The 20,887-nt window shown below is 29.5% G+C and overlaps 1 protein-coding gene across 1 annotated transcript; it reads left to right on the top strand.

The window, feature by feature from the left end:
• The first annotated feature begins 1,413 nt into the window (after positions 1–1,413).
• Positions 1,414–20,808, top strand: LOC113374833 (probable citrate synthase 2, mitochondrial). Its single transcript, XM_026614801.1, has 7 exons — positions 1,414–1,580; positions 18,064–18,225; positions 18,360–18,746; positions 18,872–19,071; positions 19,253–19,484; positions 20,341–20,550; positions 20,619–20,808. Exons 1-7 carry the CDS (start codon positions 1,530–1,532, stop codon positions 20,778–20,780), a joined length of 1,404 nt encoding a protein of 467 aa, XP_026470586.1. The 5' UTR covers positions 1,414–1,529; the 3' UTR covers positions 20,781–20,808.
• The last annotated feature ends 79 nt before the right edge of the window (positions 20,809–20,887 follow it).

Genomic DNA, 20,887 nt, shown 5'->3' with positions numbered 1-20,887 from the left:
TACCCATGAAATTCATATTTTGCATTGGTTAATCATTTCAGCTATTTTTCCTAAAATTTCGTCAAAATTTAAAATAAGACATTGGACCCCTGGCCACCCCAATTTACTACGTCTATGGAGAATTATTAAAAACAGCAAAATTTAAAAGATCCAGAGATGAAAATTTTTTTGAAAAACAGCAAAAAACACATTTTTACAATGTTGCATCTAGGAGTTTTACTGAACATAGTCAAATAGTTGTTTATTTGATATGTGTTATTTGTTGTGATATAATTGGTTTGGTTTTTACAATATAATTGCTCAAAATCAAATTGAACCTTTGTGCCTCGTCTACCTATTATATACAATATATTCTATTTGTTAATTGTTAATTTGTACAATATATTCTATTTGTTAATTGTAGAGTAAGTTATATAGTAATCGCAAAAAAATCGAAAATGAAAATTTTTATATATCTTTATGTTTCAAAGCTTTCTGAACATTTTGGCATACCTTAGGAAAATGAATGCATGAGTGTGTGTGTTTACGTGTGTATGTGCGGATATCAACCAATTCCAATGATTCAAGAAACATTCGATTTCTATTGGTAAGTAGATGTGAGGATTAGTTTTTAGTAAAAGCAGCTCCAGCCGTTCCGGAGATACGGGGCAAAAAGTGCCAATAATGGTAATTAAATTTTTGCTAGAACGGAGCGTCCGATTTTAATGATTCAAAAAACGTTTTATTTGTATTGGCGAAATAAAAAACTGGTGAAATTTTTGGGAACACAGGTATATCGTTTCCAAAGATCCGGAAAAAGTGAAGAAAAAATCCTTTGGCGGATAAAAATGATCATTAGACTATGCACATCAAATTTTTACATTAATATATAACTGTAACAAATGTAGCTGAATGTACTTTGTATAGCTTGCTATGAAAAATAAATCAAAAAAAAAAAAAAATTACATGTTTTACAGATATTTTATAGATTTTACAAAATTTACAAATATTTCAAAGTATGAAAAAAAATCTAATTTTTCAAAAAGGTCAATTTTTTATCAAAAATTTTGAAATCTCAAAAATCGATTTTTTTCAAAGTTCTAAAAAAAATTTATTAAAATTTTTAATTTTTAGTACGGGAAGTACCAGCAATTTGCCTTAAGGCACGATGCCATGTACCACTAGTTTTACCATGGAAAAGTATGCCAGGGAGATTAAATTAAAAAAAAAAAATGTTGCTCTTTCAGGCCGCAGTTATGTCTTTGATTTGAATTTCAAACAAACTGTAGTAGCAGGATAGATATCTTAGAACTCGCTCAGGCACGTTCTTCCACAGAGAGCGCCTGTAGTTTGTCGATTGAAATCGCTTCGAAGCAAGACCGGCTCCCGCGTTTTATGCAACTTTCTAGCTGTATATCGGTCTTCAGTTTGGTTTTGTACGTGCTGAGTGTCGCCCGGTGTTTGCCGTGCGTGTACATAATATACGTGTGATTTAGGTTGTTAGGAATATTTAATAATTAAACTGTTTTAAGTAAAAACAAATCCATAAAATGGCATTGATGCGTTGTATTTCTGCGAACAAGTTGGCGGAGTCACACCATGTAAGTAGTTTGTGAACTGTAGTTCTACATAGGGTTGTTTCATGTCAAGCTACCCCTAATAATTTTAAATGCCTTTTAAGGTTAATTTTGCAAGACAACTAATAATAATCTTCAGTGCTTGATCCACTCAGTTTTCTTCACATAAATTTAATTCACCATCATATTTATTACAAAAGATAAATTTAACAATACCTTAGAATTAAAAGTTTCAACTACTAAAATAGTCTACTATCTTCTCAGCCGCATACGTAACAGTAGGCCCATGTTACAAGCGTGACTCTTCATTGATTTTTTTCATTTTTTGTATATGTATAAAATATTATCTAACATCACGAGATTGCGGTTTACAAAGATATATTCGCTACTTATTAGTTCATTGTACAGATTTGAGAGCTTTCATTTTCAAAACTATTCAATTTGCGTTAATTAGACTTTTTAGCTATGTTGCGAAAAATTTATTTGAGCACGCGCATTATGAGTGATTCATACACGGTCACGTTTTAGCATATTTAGTATGATATGTATGTTAACAAGATAAAAAGATATTGAAAAAATATTGAATTATATAATTATGGAGTTTTGTATGCTCATGTGCATTTATTAGGAAGCTATTAAGCAAGATTTTTGCATGATATCACAGTAATAGCAATACAGTGTATTTTAGCGATTTTAGTATATGCATAATAATGTTTAAGGAGTACAATGATCCAATTATATTTGAAACGATGATACATTTAACTTGAAATAGTGATTTATATACTAAAGTAGTTGTTTATTCAAGTCCCATTGGCTTTCTTAAACTAATACGTTAAAGTATTTGTAATTTTCCAAACATAATTACTTTGAAAATAAAACAGGTCAAAAATAGTTATTCGAATCTTAGTGGGGCCGCCCTATAAACATTGTAGGTATTCTTTTGTGTTCAAAATTTCAGCCGGCTTACCTGTAACTTTCTCCTCGTGTCAAGCAACCGAGCAATTAAATTTTGAAAAGAGGCGAAATGGATATTTTTTTTTCGAATATTTCATGTAATCACTCTAATTTTGGCATTCCAATGTTTTTTCATTTTTTATGCTTTTAATTTCACGAATATGCAGGAAAACGGCACAATCTGAATTCAATTGCCGTTTCCTAGTAACAATGAAAAATTTATTTTATTGATAAGGATCATAAATTCTTGTCTTTACGCGTTTATGAGGTTTCATATCAATTACATCATGAGATAATCATTAAAATTAATAAATTATTTAATAAATTTATATAAGAACAAAAAATTAAGTAGAATTTTTATTGAATGCACTAGGCTTAAAAAACAATAAAATAGTATATAATCGAGGGCCCAATATGAATTTTAAATTAAAAATTATACAACTATCATGCGACTACATTCATAAGCTTTATAGTATATAGTATATACTAAATATCAAGAGCTACTAAATTATTTTTTATTATAATACTAATAATTTTTATATAATTAAACGTTATTGTCATTTCAAACTTCAAACTAGTAATTTACTTCTAGAAAATTATGATACAAAGCAATTGAAACGTTGTTGATTCTATTGTGTAAAGTTAGCCCTGGAAAAATTTGCATTTTAACCTTTTGAAACAAATAGTGGCCCGAATATATAAAGCTATCAATGAAGCAGGTGTTCAGAACAATTTGAAAGCTGAAATTATAATTTGCGGTTAGGTATTATATACCCCTGTTTTATCATACCACAAAAACAAAGATATCATGTACCATATATATAATATGTGCTGCTATTAAAATAATAGTTCGACTCACAAAATGATCTAGATATAACGTTCGGCTAACTAGAAATCACGAATCGGAATGATTAAAGATACGTAATCATATTTGTCAATGAATTTGATTTTTATTTTACATATTTTATATCGGTGATAAATTAAAAACCGGGAATATGATAAAAATTTGCCACTAGTTTATATGCGCGGGAGGATTTAGGAATTTAAAGAAAATTAGCGTCCTATTAAGTTCAATTGAATACCAATGAAATCTATTGTTAAGGTTTGTGCTTTTCTACTTTAAGTAGAAATTTAGGTGTTTTTTAACTCTTCCTTGTTAATGCCGCTGTAAGTAAATACGACTCGCCCTTAATTAACTTTCCGTAGGGTAAGTTATTGTAATGGGCCGAAAATCGAAATTGAAAATTTTTACAATTCTCGACGTTTTGAAGGTTTCTAAACATTTCGGCATACCTCAGAAAAAATGGATGTGTGTATCCGATTTGAATGATCTAAAAAACATTCAATTAGTAATGATTGGAAGAAGTGTTTATTAGTTTTTGGCAAAAGCAGGCCCAGCCATTTCGAAGATACGGAGCTAAATGTGCAAAAAATGTCAGTTTTTGAGAGAACTAAGCGTCCGATTTAAATGATTCAAAGAACTTTCTGCTTGTCTTAACAAAATAATTGATTTTGGAAAACAAATTTTGTTTCAACTTTTTTTTCAATTTTTTTTTTATCGAAAATAATTCAGATTTTATTTTTAATTCTGACTATAGTTCTAATATACTTTAAACGAATAATTTCAACTTTGCAATTTAGTTTATATAATTCTATAAATATTAGAAAATGTTACAATATTAATAATAATCTATTTGAAAACATTCAGTATTCCTCGAACATTTCGTTACGGTACGGGAAGTTCGAGCAATTTGCCTTAAGGCCCGATGCCATACACCCCACTAGTTATTTTTTTCTTGAAATTAGAGTATTTTATGGTTACCATCGAATCTAAGCAAGAATTCATCAATTTAATTATATTCTATAAGTTATTTGTAAAATATCACTCACTTAACACGGTCGTGGACGTGAATGCTGGAGCAATAAGATTTTATAATAAATTATTTTGGATTTGATTTTATATAACCTTATGTTACTTGTAATTAATATACCTGTCAATGTGATTCTTCGGGTGTTTTTGTATTATGTTGACGTGGATGCTATAGAATTCATCGTATATAACGATTAAAATTTACTTATAAATCAAGTTTAATTACATTTCGCATATCACAACCAATTTAAAAATGACTGTCAATTTTTGTACTTGGGCTCGCCCGTAGGTAAGCGGTTAAGAGCGACGGGACCTGAATCAGAGGTCCCGGGTTCGATACCCACTTCGAGCAGCCTGTTGTCAGGTAGCAGTGACAAAGATTTTCACTTGAAAATATAGATAGCAATATGTTTCCAAGTGAAAATAGCCCTTGCCCGGCGTTGCTGCACCCATAAAATGTCAACCCTATTAGATTAACTCTAATAACAAAAATCATCAAATATAGATGGATTTGCCATTGGGTTACCATCTAAAAAAATACGAAGTAAGAAGTTTCAGCCCAACAGCTCATAGGACGTAAGGTTCTGATTGCTGTTCAAAACTATTTAAAAAAAAAAAAATGTACTTTGCTGGAACTGTTACTGCCTGCGAACGCGTTTATGATCACTAAAATCGTGAGAATTTATTGCTTTGGCCAATGCATTCAGATAAAAATGTCATGCGCAATTATAAGTATACTTGCATCCAAATGCAATTGTATTCTTTAGCAAAAAATATGGGAACACATGGAAATGTTACTGCACTTTGTTAACTCCATGACGTCATTGCCTGCCTGACTGTTTTATTCCTGGCAGTAACGCAAGGCACACATTTATTACATTTACATGTAAAATCATTTGTGTGAGTTAAAATGGGAAGCACAAAGCGCCGGTTATTCGCGTTTACCCACACGCGGCCGTCGTGAGGCAGAAGCAACGTAACCGTCAGTCATATGACAGCCGATCGACCTTCGACGTGGATTTGCCTTCTCCGAATACGATTAGAGTATTGTGTATTTTTTGTAGTGGGCATGATTTAGTCTAATATCGCTTAATCATTATTGATTTATTTAAAGTTGATAGGATTATCCTACAAATCACTGTAATCTCACGGTTTAATAACATATATTTGAAAATATATTACCCTTGTTTCATTTGTGTTTAAATTCTTGTACTTTTCGTATTAATAAAACAACGGCGATAAATCAATCGGAAATTTATATGTATATTCATTTTCAAACATATTTTTTTTGTTTGACCCTATTCTGCGAATCATTAAGCAAAGACTGCTAACAAGATATACATGGAGAATAAATATTGATTAAGAATTAGTAACTAGATACATCCAACGGCTTATCTTTTTTTAATTGGAAATTGGAAAATCATTTTTAAGGAAATTTATATGTATATTCATTTTCAAACATATTTTTTTTGTTTGACCCTATTCTGCGAAACATTAAGCAAAGACTGCTAACAAGATATACATGAAGAATAAATATTGATTAAGAATTAGTAACTAGATACATCCAACGGCTTATCTACTAGGAATAACTTTTTGTTAAATGTTTGGAAAATTCTTAATTTAATTTTAGGGGGAGTCCATTAGATCACGTGAGCGAGTTTTTAAGAATTTTTAGACCCCCCGTCCCCCTTGGTGATATTCAAAATTACCCCCCCTCCCCCACCAAACATCACGTGTATTTTTAGTTACGTGAAAAAACTGTAATTTTTTTTATTTTTTTTTTAAATGTTTGAACTTTTTTATAAAAAATAGTAAAAAAAAAAATAAATGCACGTGATATCTGGCTATACCCCTCCCTCCCCCACGTGATGTTTCGTGAATTTTTGTCAAACTCCCCCTTCCCCCTAAAAACCTCACGTGATTAATGGATGCCCCCTTACTTACTTTGGGCAAAATTTTTCTTGCATATAACCCATGGCTGACCGATTTTAAGTAATTAATATTTATCTGTTATCACATCCATCCCATTGCTAATCATAATGCTATTTTGGAGCTTGAAAATTTTAAAATAATTTCAAAAGATATGAAATTTTTATGAATATGCATACCTTTTTATCATTCAATTAAATTTGAGAGTAAAAAATCCGAAAAAATTAAATATATCCGGTAGAATTTTACTTCACTTTTTACTTCAAATATAAATTTTAAATTTACAATTCAGTTTAAAACTGTATATATTTCATATGCATTGTTCTTTTCGTGAGAAATATATCCTCACATGGATTCATACAGCGTTTCTTCTTAAAGTAAACATTTTCAAGTGATTTGAGTGATAAATATAAATTAGAAAAAGGCTGGTAGTAAATAGTACTATTTCTATGTTATAATATACTATATATTTTTTTAAGATAAAAAATGAAGAATAGGTCATTCTTCTGTAAATATATCTACAAACTGATGTAATCTTCAAAACAACTATAAACTGTAAAATTGTTTTTTTTAATGCCGGGAATCTTTCGCCTGGGCACAGAAGCTTTGCTTCTAATAAATAACTAATTCAAATATTCTTGTCTAATTTTTTAACTTAACTTTAAAAATTTATCTTAAATATGTATAAAAAAGATCTTAATTATTATTCTCTGGCTATAAAACGACGGAAACTGTATCATATACTATTTTAAAAATATATTTTTATTACAGAAAATAAGTTTTTATATGAAATCTTCTACTTTTGGCTTACCCAAATTCGACTAGCCTCTTTATTATTTCTTTGCTTTGTTGTAATAAATTTATATTTACTATATCAATAAAATATATTAATTTATTGGCTAACGAAATCAATAAATCTTAAATAATTATATACATGCAATTATTTTAAAGAATTTTACGATCGGGTGACCGAACCTTTTATTTATTACTGTATCACAGTTAATTGTTTAGAGGCGTAATATACAATGTGACTCAGTAAGCTGTAATGAACTATTTTGTTATCAATTTAGCACATGTTTGCCTGCTCTATTACATACATACAGATATGTGTGTTGCATTTTATAATTTGAATTATTTTTGAAACTCATCATACTTTAGGACGCATTCTTTTGTAAATATTTTATGCATTATCTATAAAACGTCTTCCAGTTTATTAATTTCCAAATACAACACGTTACGGGAATCGTCTTAAAATATCCTAAATTACTTAGGTACATACCCATTAGTATCTTTTAATTTTAGCAATTTCGCCAGACATGTGCAGTCTAATTGATTGATTCATAATAAGATATCACGAAATGTGTGTCCATGTTCATGGTATTTGTGAAACAATAAATCGTTTCATAGATAAGTCGAATATTAACATCATCGTATCGCGGAACTTTAGTCTAGAGCCACTAGAGCATTTAAGTAAATTATAATTTGATCAAGCAAGATATCGGTGTCATATGTCAGTCGTAAGTCCATATGTGTTTGCGTAGAATTTGATTTCGATCGCTATCGTATAATTTAAAATTCATTTACGAAACCAATGATGATTACATAGCAATAAAATTGATATTACCTTCAGTAACCTTTTTTTCGATTGACAAAAGGTAATGAAATTTGAACAAAATAGTTTTTTTTATAATAAAATATTTTATATTGTAGTCTGGGTCCATATGGAGCCAAAATTACAAGAATACTTGTAACAACAAAACTAAGCATCATTACAGTTTTTATTTCATTATACGTATAGTAATTTTTCCACCTGTCCTGAAATATACAACTTGTAAGCTAAAAAATGTCTTCAAAAATAATAAAATTCTGACTATTGTCAGATTTTGAAAATTGACATGTTGATGCAGTGGTTTTCAACTATTCGCACCGCGCGCCACCATTCTTACTTATAATGTTGCGCCTCATTTCATTCATTTTTTTATTTTTTCCAAAATTTCGATTTATTTTTGAAAATAGTATTTTGTAACAGTACGCTTCTCATATCACAGCCTCATCCTGAAACCTTGAATTTTCATCTATGTACGTTTATATCTTTTATTCTGTCAGAGATATAATAATGAGAAATTGGTTGTATTTTTAAATAGATTTTTTTTCATGAAATCATGAGCTTTTTGAATATCGTTTGTACTAAAGTTGTGGTATTTCTAGAATCCATCAAAATCTCTTGGACTAAGTTAATTCTAGATGGAATACAATTATTTTTAATTTTGGTGGAAATGGCACGACTGCATTAGTTAAAAAATAATAATCGTTTGAATTGATTTTTTGCATTTTAATATTTAAATTCGGTATTAAATTAGGAACCACTTGAGTGTTTCAATAATTTTGATTTTATAATTAGCAATTATGTTTTATAGTAATTTTGAGGATTTTTAACACGTTAATCGCCACGATAATGATAACTTTACTAGATAATTTAGTTGAAAACGTATCAAGGAAACTTAAGGCGCCAAAGAATTTTTTTTGTCTAAATTTCTGGAAAAACACCATTTTCTATGTCACACATATATTACTAACATGGCCCTGTTTTGACACTTTTCTTATTCAAAAGAAGAAGACTATTATTCTACCAAATCAGACATATATGTCTCACATGGCTCATGTAGAACTTCTTAGCGTAAACTAATATGACTGATATGGCGATTAACGTGTTAAAATGCTTTTTTAAATTACAGTATCTAATTTTTATTACAGTGACCAAAATAATAATTAGTTCTAAAATTTTTAATTATCGCAAAATATTTTACTACAGTGTTAGATTAATAGAGCACAATGTAATAAATAACTGGGCAAAAATATTAAAATTAAAGAAACGCCATTTGATTCCAATAACTAATACTATTATGAAATTTTATAGTTGTACATAATTTTCATACCACTTGTAAGATAAAGTTCACGTTAATTTATGAATCATGAAACAAGTTTCTTTAATGATGGGTTGAAATGCTTAAATAATTTGCAATAATCTTGATTTTTTGCATCCAAATCAATTTCATTCAATATGTGAATGTCGTTCAATCGCGTGACTGGATATTTTTTATAGGAAACTCGATAGTTTTTTTTGCACTTATTATAATAATAATTATGTAATAGACGACTATGAAGTCAAAAACGAGAATATATTCATATCTATCCTTGACCTTGACAATGATGCTTATCACGATAGTGTGTTCCGAATTTTTTTCGGCGGCTGTCGAAACCGCTGTATTTTCGTATTAGACCGAATTGCGATAAGGCTGAACATTTTTTTCTAGTAAAATTGGAATAACAAATTATCTATTGCGGACAATAACTCGTATTAATTCAATATACGTTGATAACAGAATTTTATCGCTAATTGTCAGATTAAACATGCGTACAGACACACATAAATTAATGAATATATTTAATATATACTTACATATTTGGTGAAGTATGTTTGCTCGTATTTACCAAGGGTATATATAACTACGTTTTATATAATTACTTAATTGCAGAGTCAAGCAGCCACTTCGGATTATTTAATATCAAACAAATATAAAACAAACAAAAAAATGTTTAATAAAATCATGTTCCACAATGATATTATTTTTCAAAATTATATAACTTTAATAATAGTTAAAAATCTGTTCCAAAGGTACAGAAATTTTAATCCTTTCCACTCGCGAATTCCGAGATTCATATGAATTTTGCCGCCGGAGTGGCGGCAGCCGGGTGGAAAGGGTTAAAATATCCCTTCGAATAACTAATGAGGTTTTTTTCGCGTACCGAATTTTAGTGCTCAGAACAATATTCAAAAGCAGCATATTTCTGCTCATATCTCGAACGAAAATTTTGCATCACAAACTACTTCAAAAAAGATTGATCATCCCATACGTTCCATGTGTATATTTCTGTTCAAAATTTTTATTTCAAATGCACTTATTTTAATTTTATGAGCTATTCAAGGTAAATTATAAAGATGTCTAGAGTCATTGAGATAACAAACTTATAAAGATAACAAATGATGGAACGCTTTCTTAATTGATCCTACTTAAAGTGCTGGTGTTATCATTTACGTAACCAATAATACATGTAATTGAACGTGACCAATTTGATTAAAATTTAGATCAAAATTTATATATAACGGATTTTTCACATTTTTCATGGCTTTAAGTGCAACATTTGCTACATTCAGATTCATCATTTTTAAAAGAAAAATAAAAAAAAAGTTTCTTACAACCATCTTGAAATAAAATTCGCATTGTCTCGATTGTGATAGAGCTGCAATTTAGCTACTATTTGTTATCAAGTTTTCGGGTATTTAGTATTTGAGTATTTTTAATATTTGAGAATATTTTTGCAAAAAGTTGTACAGATACTCACTGTTAAATCTATAATTTTCATTTCTATTATTAATGAAGATATTGAAATTATAATGAACCATTTGCATTACGATTTCTCAGCAATTCATAACCGGTTTTACAAAGCTTGGTTATATTCTACTATATTGATGATCACTTACTCGTGTAATCCATTTTGAAATTATTCAAACTAATATATATGATTGTTTAAATTTAAGATTTTTTAAGAGTATTTTTTTCAGTGCTGCATTAGATAACATATATTCGGATGTGCATTCAAATTTTCGAAATAAACTTTTAGTGAAAAAAATTAGTTAGAGTGCTTTTCTGTCATCCAAGAGCAATGTATTATATCTTTAGTGACTGTGTCAACTTATTGATAGCGATTCCCAATTAACAGAAAAGAGTCACCTTATCGCAAAACTTCTCGAGTTCCAAATTTATTCAAGAAATAGTTCATTGGTCTCTCATATCTGAACTTCTTAAATAGTTGAATATCCAGTTTATATTTTTTCCCACGTGTACAAAAGCCGAATACACCATGACTAGAATAACAACCGGTGTTTTAAAAATGGAATGGAATAATGAAATGAAGAACTTGATGAGTTATGTTTAATATAATTTTGTCTCGTGACATAGTAATTGGTAACTATTAGAATTTTATAAAGTAATACAAAGGTTTTTTCGAGAGTAAGATTATTAACATTGATCTCAATATAACTCATTATTAATATTATTAAATATTGTTATGAAGTCGAATAATGCATCTTTTTGGATATTTTTTTATTTCTTTTTTATTTTCTTATAAATGACAATCTGTCTAAATAAAAAGACATTGAGTAATTATTTTGACAAATAACATTAAATTATAAAAGGAAAACCTGTTGGTTCACCTTTTATTAGTGTATCTTTTTGGATATAACATTATATTTTAATGAATTCGTATTTGAAATATATCTAATCTACCTAATTCCTCAAAAAATATGTAAAGGTTTCAACTATACATTTATCTCTTAGCATATAGGTACTGCAAATTTGATACATTTTTGCAAGTGCTTGTGAAGTAGCAATAAGAGTATTTTTTAGTGAAAGACTAGAAAAATCAAAGAAATTTAATTAAAATATGATCTTCTAATGTCAATTAGTATGAGATTGCTTTCGCACTAATAATATCAAATCTGACTAATTTATGATCAATTTAAACACAGAACGAAAAACAGTCTTATTATCATATTTCGACGAATCAGTGCACGTGTAACAAGTTATAAGTTATTTCATTCGAATATTCAAATTCCTATATGTGTTTGGTAATCCCGTTAAATTAAAGTCCTGTTTAAAATCGTAAAGTTTTGCATTTGCTTGCGAATTTGCCTGCATCCGAGGTCGGACGTGTCTTCCAATTAGGACGTTTATCGATACGTGGAACCACGAACCACACCCACGATGCAATTGCTCTCAACAGGTGTGTCTGTGAGAAAAATTTTGTTCCATTGGCAGTGATAAAATTTTCGAAAAATTCTGATTTCTATTTCATTAAATCCTGTATTTGCTTATATCGACACGTTGAATCCATATACATATTTAGAGTTAGTTTAGCTTTCTTTAAAGAGAATAATGCAAAATAGAAATATGACTCCAATTGGGATAATGCATTAAGATATCAATAGAACCTTTTTTAAAAAAAATCAATTATTAAATCAGGAAAAAAACTATAAGCTATTGTGCTAGTTATTATTCTTATTATAGAATTCTTGATGGATTAGATGCACTAGATAGATAAGGATGCTTAAATCTTCTAAAAGTTGATGGTTCCAATTGTGGGTCAAGCATATAAATAAATGTTTATAATAAAGTCATTGAGACAAAAACACTCCTCGACATAAGTGATATCTGACTTTGAAAGAATAAGCTTTTATCAAATCTATAATAAGTAAATGTATTAATAGGTTTGAGAACTTTTCCTAGGAACAAAAATACTTAAAAATAAATCATCTTGATCACAAGAGCATGAAGTAACGTTCACTATTGCTCACTTATGAATAAGTAAATAAACAGATATAAGGAGAATTGAAATATTTCAATTCCCAAGTGGTCAAACGATAATCTTGACTTTCTTCCATCGAGTTAATAATTCTTGTCTCATTTATTTTTATAAGAACTTATACCGAATTGCTTGTATAAAAATAGGACTCGATCTACTCATTGTTGTCTTTCGGATAAAAGCATTGACGTCAAAAATCTGCACATTCGAAACCATATTGCATAATTCAAGCGAGCTGTTCATGTAGAATTTATCAAGTCGAATATATAACTGTGTATTTAAATATACACACGTGAGTTCGGTGGATTATATTTTAGCGCAAAATAATAAATAATTCCATTCATTGCGCATCACAAGACCTTTAGCGAGGGCGCCAGATAACGAAGCTACAAGCATTCGGGTTCTAAAATAGTCTTCGTCAGTATCAAAATAGATCCCGTGCCGAATATCAAGCCAAGTTTTCTATTTTTATAGAACAAAATTTGTTGATAAATATTTTGAAGTCTAAATTTTTAGAATACGCTATTGAGCTCATATTAGCATTCTCCCAAAAACTTGCCTGGAAATTTGATTTTATTGTACTTCTAAACAGTTTTCCTCAAAATCTTACTTGTTTAATCAAGGTCTATTTCATTGAATTAATGTTACCATTTGACCACCAATGTTCCAATTTCGCTTTTCGCTTTCTAATACTAATAAATTAAACGTCTATGTTTGCAAATATACAAATTAGTTTCAGTGAATGTCGTCATAGAAGTCATATTGTTATTTTAAACAAACTGAAAATATTTCACATTCATTAACAATATTGTGGTAATTTTTCTGTTATGATAATATATTTGAGACGTATTTTTCTTTCATTCTAATGTAAGACAAGCAACAAATGTTGTTATGCTCAAACAAAACACCACAAAGCGAAAATAAATTAAATTACTTTGAAAATGAATGTTAATACTGAATTTGCGTCGATTTTTTCAGTAATGATAAAAATAAATAGTTACGCAAGCAGTTTTATAAAAATATATAGACCTTGTTCAGCAATATTTGTCAAAATGCCACACATGTTATTGAAAAAATGCGGATTGATTTAATGTATCTATAAAAATAACCGACGTTTCAAGATCGAAGAGAACGGAAAATTAATCGAAGTTAGCCCTACAACTTGAAAGGAAAATTTTATTTACTCTTAAAAACTGAGTTACCGTTTTTGGCACTTTTTGCCTTGTATCTTCGGAACGGCTAGACCTGTCCCCGCCAAAAACTAATCAGCACGTCTCCTTATCAGTACGAGTCGAATGTTTTTTCAATTATTTTAATCGGTTGAATCAACCCGAAATCGTCGACGAATTTGTATCCGCACACACACACACACACACACACACACACACACACACACACACACACACATACACATACATCCATTTTTTCTAAGGTATGCCAAAATATCAGAAACCTTCGAAACGTAAAGATATATAAAAATTTTCATTTTCTATTTTTTTGCGATTACTATAACTTGTCGTAAAAATGTCCATTAAAAGAACATAAAAAATAAAATTGGAGAATCTGTCTTTTCCGGACCAAGCCTAGGAAAATTCGGGTAGAGGCCCATTCTTGGATAAAATAGAAATGTTATGGTAAAGCTATATTACGGGTCTATATTCGTATGAGTTGTAGTAGTAACAAAATGTCACATGTGTTTGCTGTGCGAGCAGGTGTTTTACAAATAAAACCTAACTTCAAGTATGTGTTATCGAAGGCACATCAGAAATTTGCACTTATGATAAAATTGTTATTTGACGTTTGTGCATTTTGTAGGTTAGTTTTTATGTATAAAACGCCTGAGCAAATACATAGCTTTTTGACAGTTAGTTATTATTATCTCCTACAAATATAGACCCATAACATAGCATTGCCAATAATATTTTTATTTTATCCGGGAATTGGCCCTTTAGTCTCACAACAGAGAAAGGTGTGGGTGAAATATTTTAATTATGAAATTATAATGGGAATTAGATAAACGCGGATTGAAAGTATCGCAACTACAATAAATCTTTATTAAATCGATTATACTATAAATAATAGTATCAAAAGAATCTAAATTTGCATATGAAAGCCCTAAAGGCATGTTAGTAAGTTGTGCTAAAAAATTACACAAAAACGTAAATCTACGTGGTCTATCTAGGCCGTTTAGAACCAAAAAACGTAACTCTACGAGGCTCGTCCGTTAAGTGTCAATAAATTAAAAATGAACATAAATAAAAAATTTATATAGTTTATTTATATAATGCGATTTCCGAGTATTTCTGTTATTGCGCAAAAATTCGTCCTTGCCCTTATTAAATGCACGTGAGTAAAGGTAGAAATATTGAAGTTGTCGAGATAAGTAGCGAGAGAATTAATTACATTCTACATATTGCGCAATCATTTCCAGCTTTAGCGTCACTGCACGTTACATTAATAAAAGATTATTTTACCTTATTTTTCTCACAATTAGATTAGAAATATTTCTGTCATCCCAGTGGAAAAGTGGTTAAGTCAATTTTCACTATTTTATAAAGCTTGGTTTCAAAATATTATTACTCGTGTAATATCGCGTATTTGAAATTAATGGTTTATATTTTATATGAAGTGTTTCATTAACTTTTATTTCCAAACCATTAGATTTTCAATTTAATAACTATTTTCAGAAAAATAGTTAATAGCGCGATTTAAAACATTTTTGCCAAAATTCGACTTAGCCACTTATTCACTGGGATGGCAGATTTATAAAGTGTATATGAATATGCACATATACACACTCATAAAATAATCATAATTAATAAAAGTCATACACACACACTGTATGCATATGTAATTATGATTCTGACCATTATTTTTTTTTTAAACTAATGGATCTTCAAATTCTTCAGTGAATGTAATTGATTTAATCGATCAAAGTCAAAATTAGAAAATCTTTCATTAAATAGCAAATGCTGTTTTATCACAAGAGTGATGCTTATAATTATTGATTACGTAGCACCTGATTTCGAATGTACTGACAATGAGCAACCGTACAATACACATCGCACGTGGTTTGAAGTGTCACCTCATATGTAATATTGCTGACGTGAGCGGATTACAGTCAAAACCAGTTCCTATTATTTTTAAAACTATTCGGTTTTGTTTTAACCGACCGAAATGAATATTCCTGGACGAACGCACATAGCAACAGATAAGACCGAAAAGAATTACAATTATTAATGAAATCTCTTTACCGAAACGCAAAATTTTAAGTGCCCTAACTACACAATATTTAAATTACATATTTCTTGAAATAAATTATAATAATCATTTATGTATGTAATTATAATAATCATCTGTTTACTGAAATGCAGAAATTTGTTACAACAGTGCTCTAAACAAATTATTTCAACTACAGATTTCTTGAATAAAAATGTAATTATTCAACGGAAGTCCGTTTACTGAAATACAGAATTTTGTCATAACAGTGCCGTACATAAATTATTTCAACTATATATTTCTTGATTGAAATTTTAGTTATTCAGGGAAATCTGTTTACTGAAATGCATAATTTAATGCTCTGATAGCGCCCTTATAAATTATTTTAACTACATATATATCTTGACTATGGGAGCCACCAGATCATCAATATAATTGAATTATTTTTCATAATAATAATTTGGAAAAAGATTGAAAATTGAACTTATTCATTGAATTATGACAAATAATATCAAATATATTTAGAGAAATGTCATTGCAGTGCCCTTAAATGAATTATTTCAATTATATATTTCTTGACTAAGAGCTCATCAACCTAATAAAATTATTATTGAATTGTGACAAATAATATGAAATTATTTATAATTAGAGAAATGCAATTACTCAAACAGTGCCCTTACTACATGAATTATTTCAACCACATATTTCTTGACTCCTAGTTAAACTTTTTTTGCCATAATTTTGAGTGCCACGTCTTATTGTTAATATGATGATAAAAAAACAGAATGTTCCATTCAAATCATTTGAAAACAGATAGAAGATTGAAATTATTTATTTAATTGTGACAAATAAGAGTCACAAATGTCAACACTCAAAGAGTACCCTTAGTTGAATTATTTCAACTACATACATATTTGTATCACATATCGACTACGGGAGCCAACCATCAGATCATCAACCCAATTCAACCATTTTTGCCAAAATTATTTATATTTAAAGAAATAAAATAATTTTCAGAAGTTAGCACAAATTCTATAAACTTAGATAATTATCAAGTTGGGAGTCTATTATAAAAACAGCCGAAAAATACAATACGTAATACAAATAATTTTTATTCTAATCGTTTTAGTGGCCTTAGAAGCGCACGCGATCATTCTTATTTCTCTTGTGTAAAATACGCGCTTCCGAAACTCATTCCTAATAATTGCGTGTCCTCTCTTTAATAATTTTAAATTGTCATCCAGTTACTATATATTATCTAACCCGAATATACTGAAATTAGTCTTATTACAATAAAACCCACGTGGAGACAGACGACTAAAGTAGTCGTCAATTTTTCCTTAGTTTATAGTTTGTCTAAAACTAGTTAAACTATTCCATGTGTTTCATCGTGTTCATTTATATACTGAGAAATTTTTTTCAAATGATATTTTCAAGTAAATTTGAAACCAAAAAAATCCAGAATGAGGTAGTAATTGATGTGTAATATACGACTGTAACCGTGACTTAAAACTTCTTCACTCCACTTGCTAAACTTTCAATATAGAAAATTGGATGGAAAATACCCATTTTGTATATAATTGCGTGCTAATATATTCTGTTATAAATAAATATATGTATATATATATAAATATATATATAAGCTCATTATTATTATTATTATTATTATTCCCAAGGTCCCGAAACTCATCTCATGTGGAACCAATGCTATAATCTTATTATGCAATGTTTTGTTTGCATTTCATAGGCATTCAACTGAGAAAAATTAGCTTATTGACATGTTATCAGAGAAGTAATATGTTAACACGATTATATTTAATTACGTATTTCTAGAAATCAATCACGTTATTTCAATCATATATGTAAATTGCTATAAAAATACCACTGGAATAAGAGGTTTATCACACTTGCAATAACGTTAAAATGATATTAGAAAATAAAACTTGGTTATTTGGATTTTACGAATTTTATGGGAATTTATGTATCTGGCTTACATACTTTACACCACCTAATTTCAAGAAAAATATGCCTGCATAATACAAAGATACATAATCATGAAAAATATATATATCGAATGATAAATATTCTCATGCGTTTAATTTTCCATTTCAGAAAGTGATCCCCATCATCGCCACCGCTATTAGACATTTATCAGCAGAATCTACTGATCTCAAAGCAGTTTTAGAAAAAATTATACCTAGAGAACAACAAAGAGTCAAAGAATTCCGTAAATCTCATGGAGCCACCAAAGTGGGAGAAGTCACCGTTGACATGGTATGTATTGACCTCAAAAGGCCTTATAGTTATAGTCAATTTGTTTCAAATTTTCCTTTGAATATAATCAAAAGCAATTTTTATATGCTAACGAATATGAAAAAGTTATAATTTATGTATCAATACTTTCACAGATGTATGGTGGTATGCGTGGTATTAAGGGATTAGTATGTGAAACTTCAGTATTAGACCCTGAAGAGGGCATCCGTTTCCGAGGCTTATCTATCCCAGAATGCCAAAAAGTTTTACCCAAAGCACCAGGTGGTGAAGAACCTTTACCTGAGGGTCTTTTCTGGTTATTAATCACTGGTGAAGTACCAACAGAGGCTCAAGTTAAGGCACTGTCAAAGGAATGGGCTAACCGTGCCACATTACCAGCTCATGTAGTCAGTTTATTAAATAATATGCCTAGCAACCTTCACCCTATGTCACAGTTATCATGTGCCGTCACAGCATTAAACAGTGAGAGCAAATTCGCAAAAGCCTACAGTGAAGGAGTCAACAAAGCTAAATACTGGGAGGTAATTGAAAGGTTACTAGTTTTGTTATGTAAAACTTAATGCCTGAGCCTAATTTCTTTTATGAATCAATTTGATTTAAATATTTTTCTGCATAAATGTGTTAATTCGAATATTATTTTTTCCAGTATGTATTTGAAGACAGTATGAACTTAATTGCCAAACTGCCTGTAGTAGCAGCAACAATATACCGCAACACATACAGGGATAGTAAAGGAATTAGTGCCATTGATACAAACAAAGATTGGTCTGCTAATTTCACAAAAATGTTGGGTTATGAGGATGAAAAATTCACTGAATTAATGCGTCTATACCTCACCATTCACAGGTAAATTATTTACAAGTTTGTTATAACATTGAAAATTGGAAACAGGTTTCCCATCATTACATTTGATATTGATCAGTAATTAATTAAAGAATTATACATTAATTGACTTTAGAAATGAAATGATATTCTATAAATATTTTAATATATAAAGTTATCTTACCTGACATTTTTATGCTTCTAGTGACCATGAAGGTGGCAATGTATCAGCGCATACAGTTCATTTAGTAGGATCAGCTCTCAGCGATCCCTACCTCTCATTTGCTGCAGGTATGAATGGTTTAGCTGGCCCATTGCACGGTCTTGCTAACCAAGAAGTACTTATTTGGCTGCAAAAGATGCGCAAAGAACTTGGTGACAATGTTACTGAAGAACAAATGAAAGAATTTATCTGGAAGACACTCAAGAGTGGACAGGTTTGTAGATAATATAATAAGTACACAAGTTAAACTAATTGACATAATGTAAATAATATAATAGCCAATGGATAGATAGATAAAACCACCAAAAATCTAATAATTTAGAAAGTATTTGCCAAAAATATGGTTCATGAGCTCTTTTGATATGAATAAAGTAATAACTTTTGTTGAAGATTCATAAAAATCAAATTCTGTATGGAATTAAAACTATAACTTACCTTTTTAGTTCTTATGTAAGAACAAAATTCAGCATAATTCTTGCACAAACATTTAATTTAATTATAACAAAAACTAAAATTGTACAACACTACACAGCAACTGACACTTTTAAACGAAACCTGTCAAAACTGAAAGATGCGAAAGTAATCTTTTTTAAGATAGTTTAATAAAATTCATGTTTTTTAAGGAATTGAAACTGTAGCTCACTTCTTCAATTTTTATTTTTAATAAAATTTGACAACACTTCTCCACATCTACACACACCAACTGCCTTTTTTAAACTGAAGCTGTCAAAACTATTAAAATGCTTTTCTAGTGAAGTTAGGATTCTCATAATACCAACTGCAAAAAATAAATTAATGGACATTAATATTTGAAACATTTTCCTTATCTATGATTTGAAAGTTATAAACATAGATAAGGAAATGTCAATGATTTGAGACTTTGTACACATTTAGAAAATTTTTAACAATTTAATTAACTTGCATTAGTTAGTTACAATATTTAACCTCTTTTTCGTCATTACCAACCAATGTTGGCACAACTGAAAAGTTTTATTCATATACCTAAAATTGCAAGATTATTAAATAAATTATTTAAAAATTATTAATTATTACTATTATTTTATTTCCAGGTTGTGCCCGGATATGGCCATGCCGTACTTCGTAAGACAGACCCCAGATATACATGCCAAAGAGAATTTGCTTTGAAACATTTACCGAACGACCCACTCTTCCACTTGGTATCTACTGTATACAAAGTAGTTCCATCCATTTTGCAAGAAACAGGAAAAGTAAAGAACCCATGGCCAAATGTAGATGCTCACAGTGGAGTTTTATTACAGGTAAATTATTTGAATTGCATCGAAAATAAAAATCATGCACAAGATATATAACTGATTTTGTATTTTAGTACTACGGCTTGAAGGAAATGAACTATTACACAGTTCTGTTTGGAGTTTCACGTGCTCTTGGTGTTTTGGCTTCTTTGGTTTGGGACCGTGCCTTAGGTTTACCAATTGAACGCCCGAAATCTATGTCTACAGATGGATTAATGAAAGCACTTAAAGCATAAGACAATAATAGAAAGATATTTTATTTCTGTGAAAACATTTTTAAGTATGGTCAAAAAACTTACATTTTTTATTAAAATATTTCCATTATATTTAATTTGAAATTATG

Source organism: Ctenocephalides felis, unplaced genomic scaffold (genome assembly GCF_003426905.1).
Source record: "Ctenocephalides felis isolate EL2017-DRISC unplaced genomic scaffold, ASM342690v1 CF-g0.4_SCAFFOLD_00845, whole genome shotgun sequence".
Taxonomy (NCBI): domain Eukaryota; kingdom Metazoa; phylum Arthropoda; class Insecta; order Siphonaptera; family Pulicidae; genus Ctenocephalides; species Ctenocephalides felis.
This window is presented reverse-complemented; position numbering and strand designations above follow the sequence as displayed.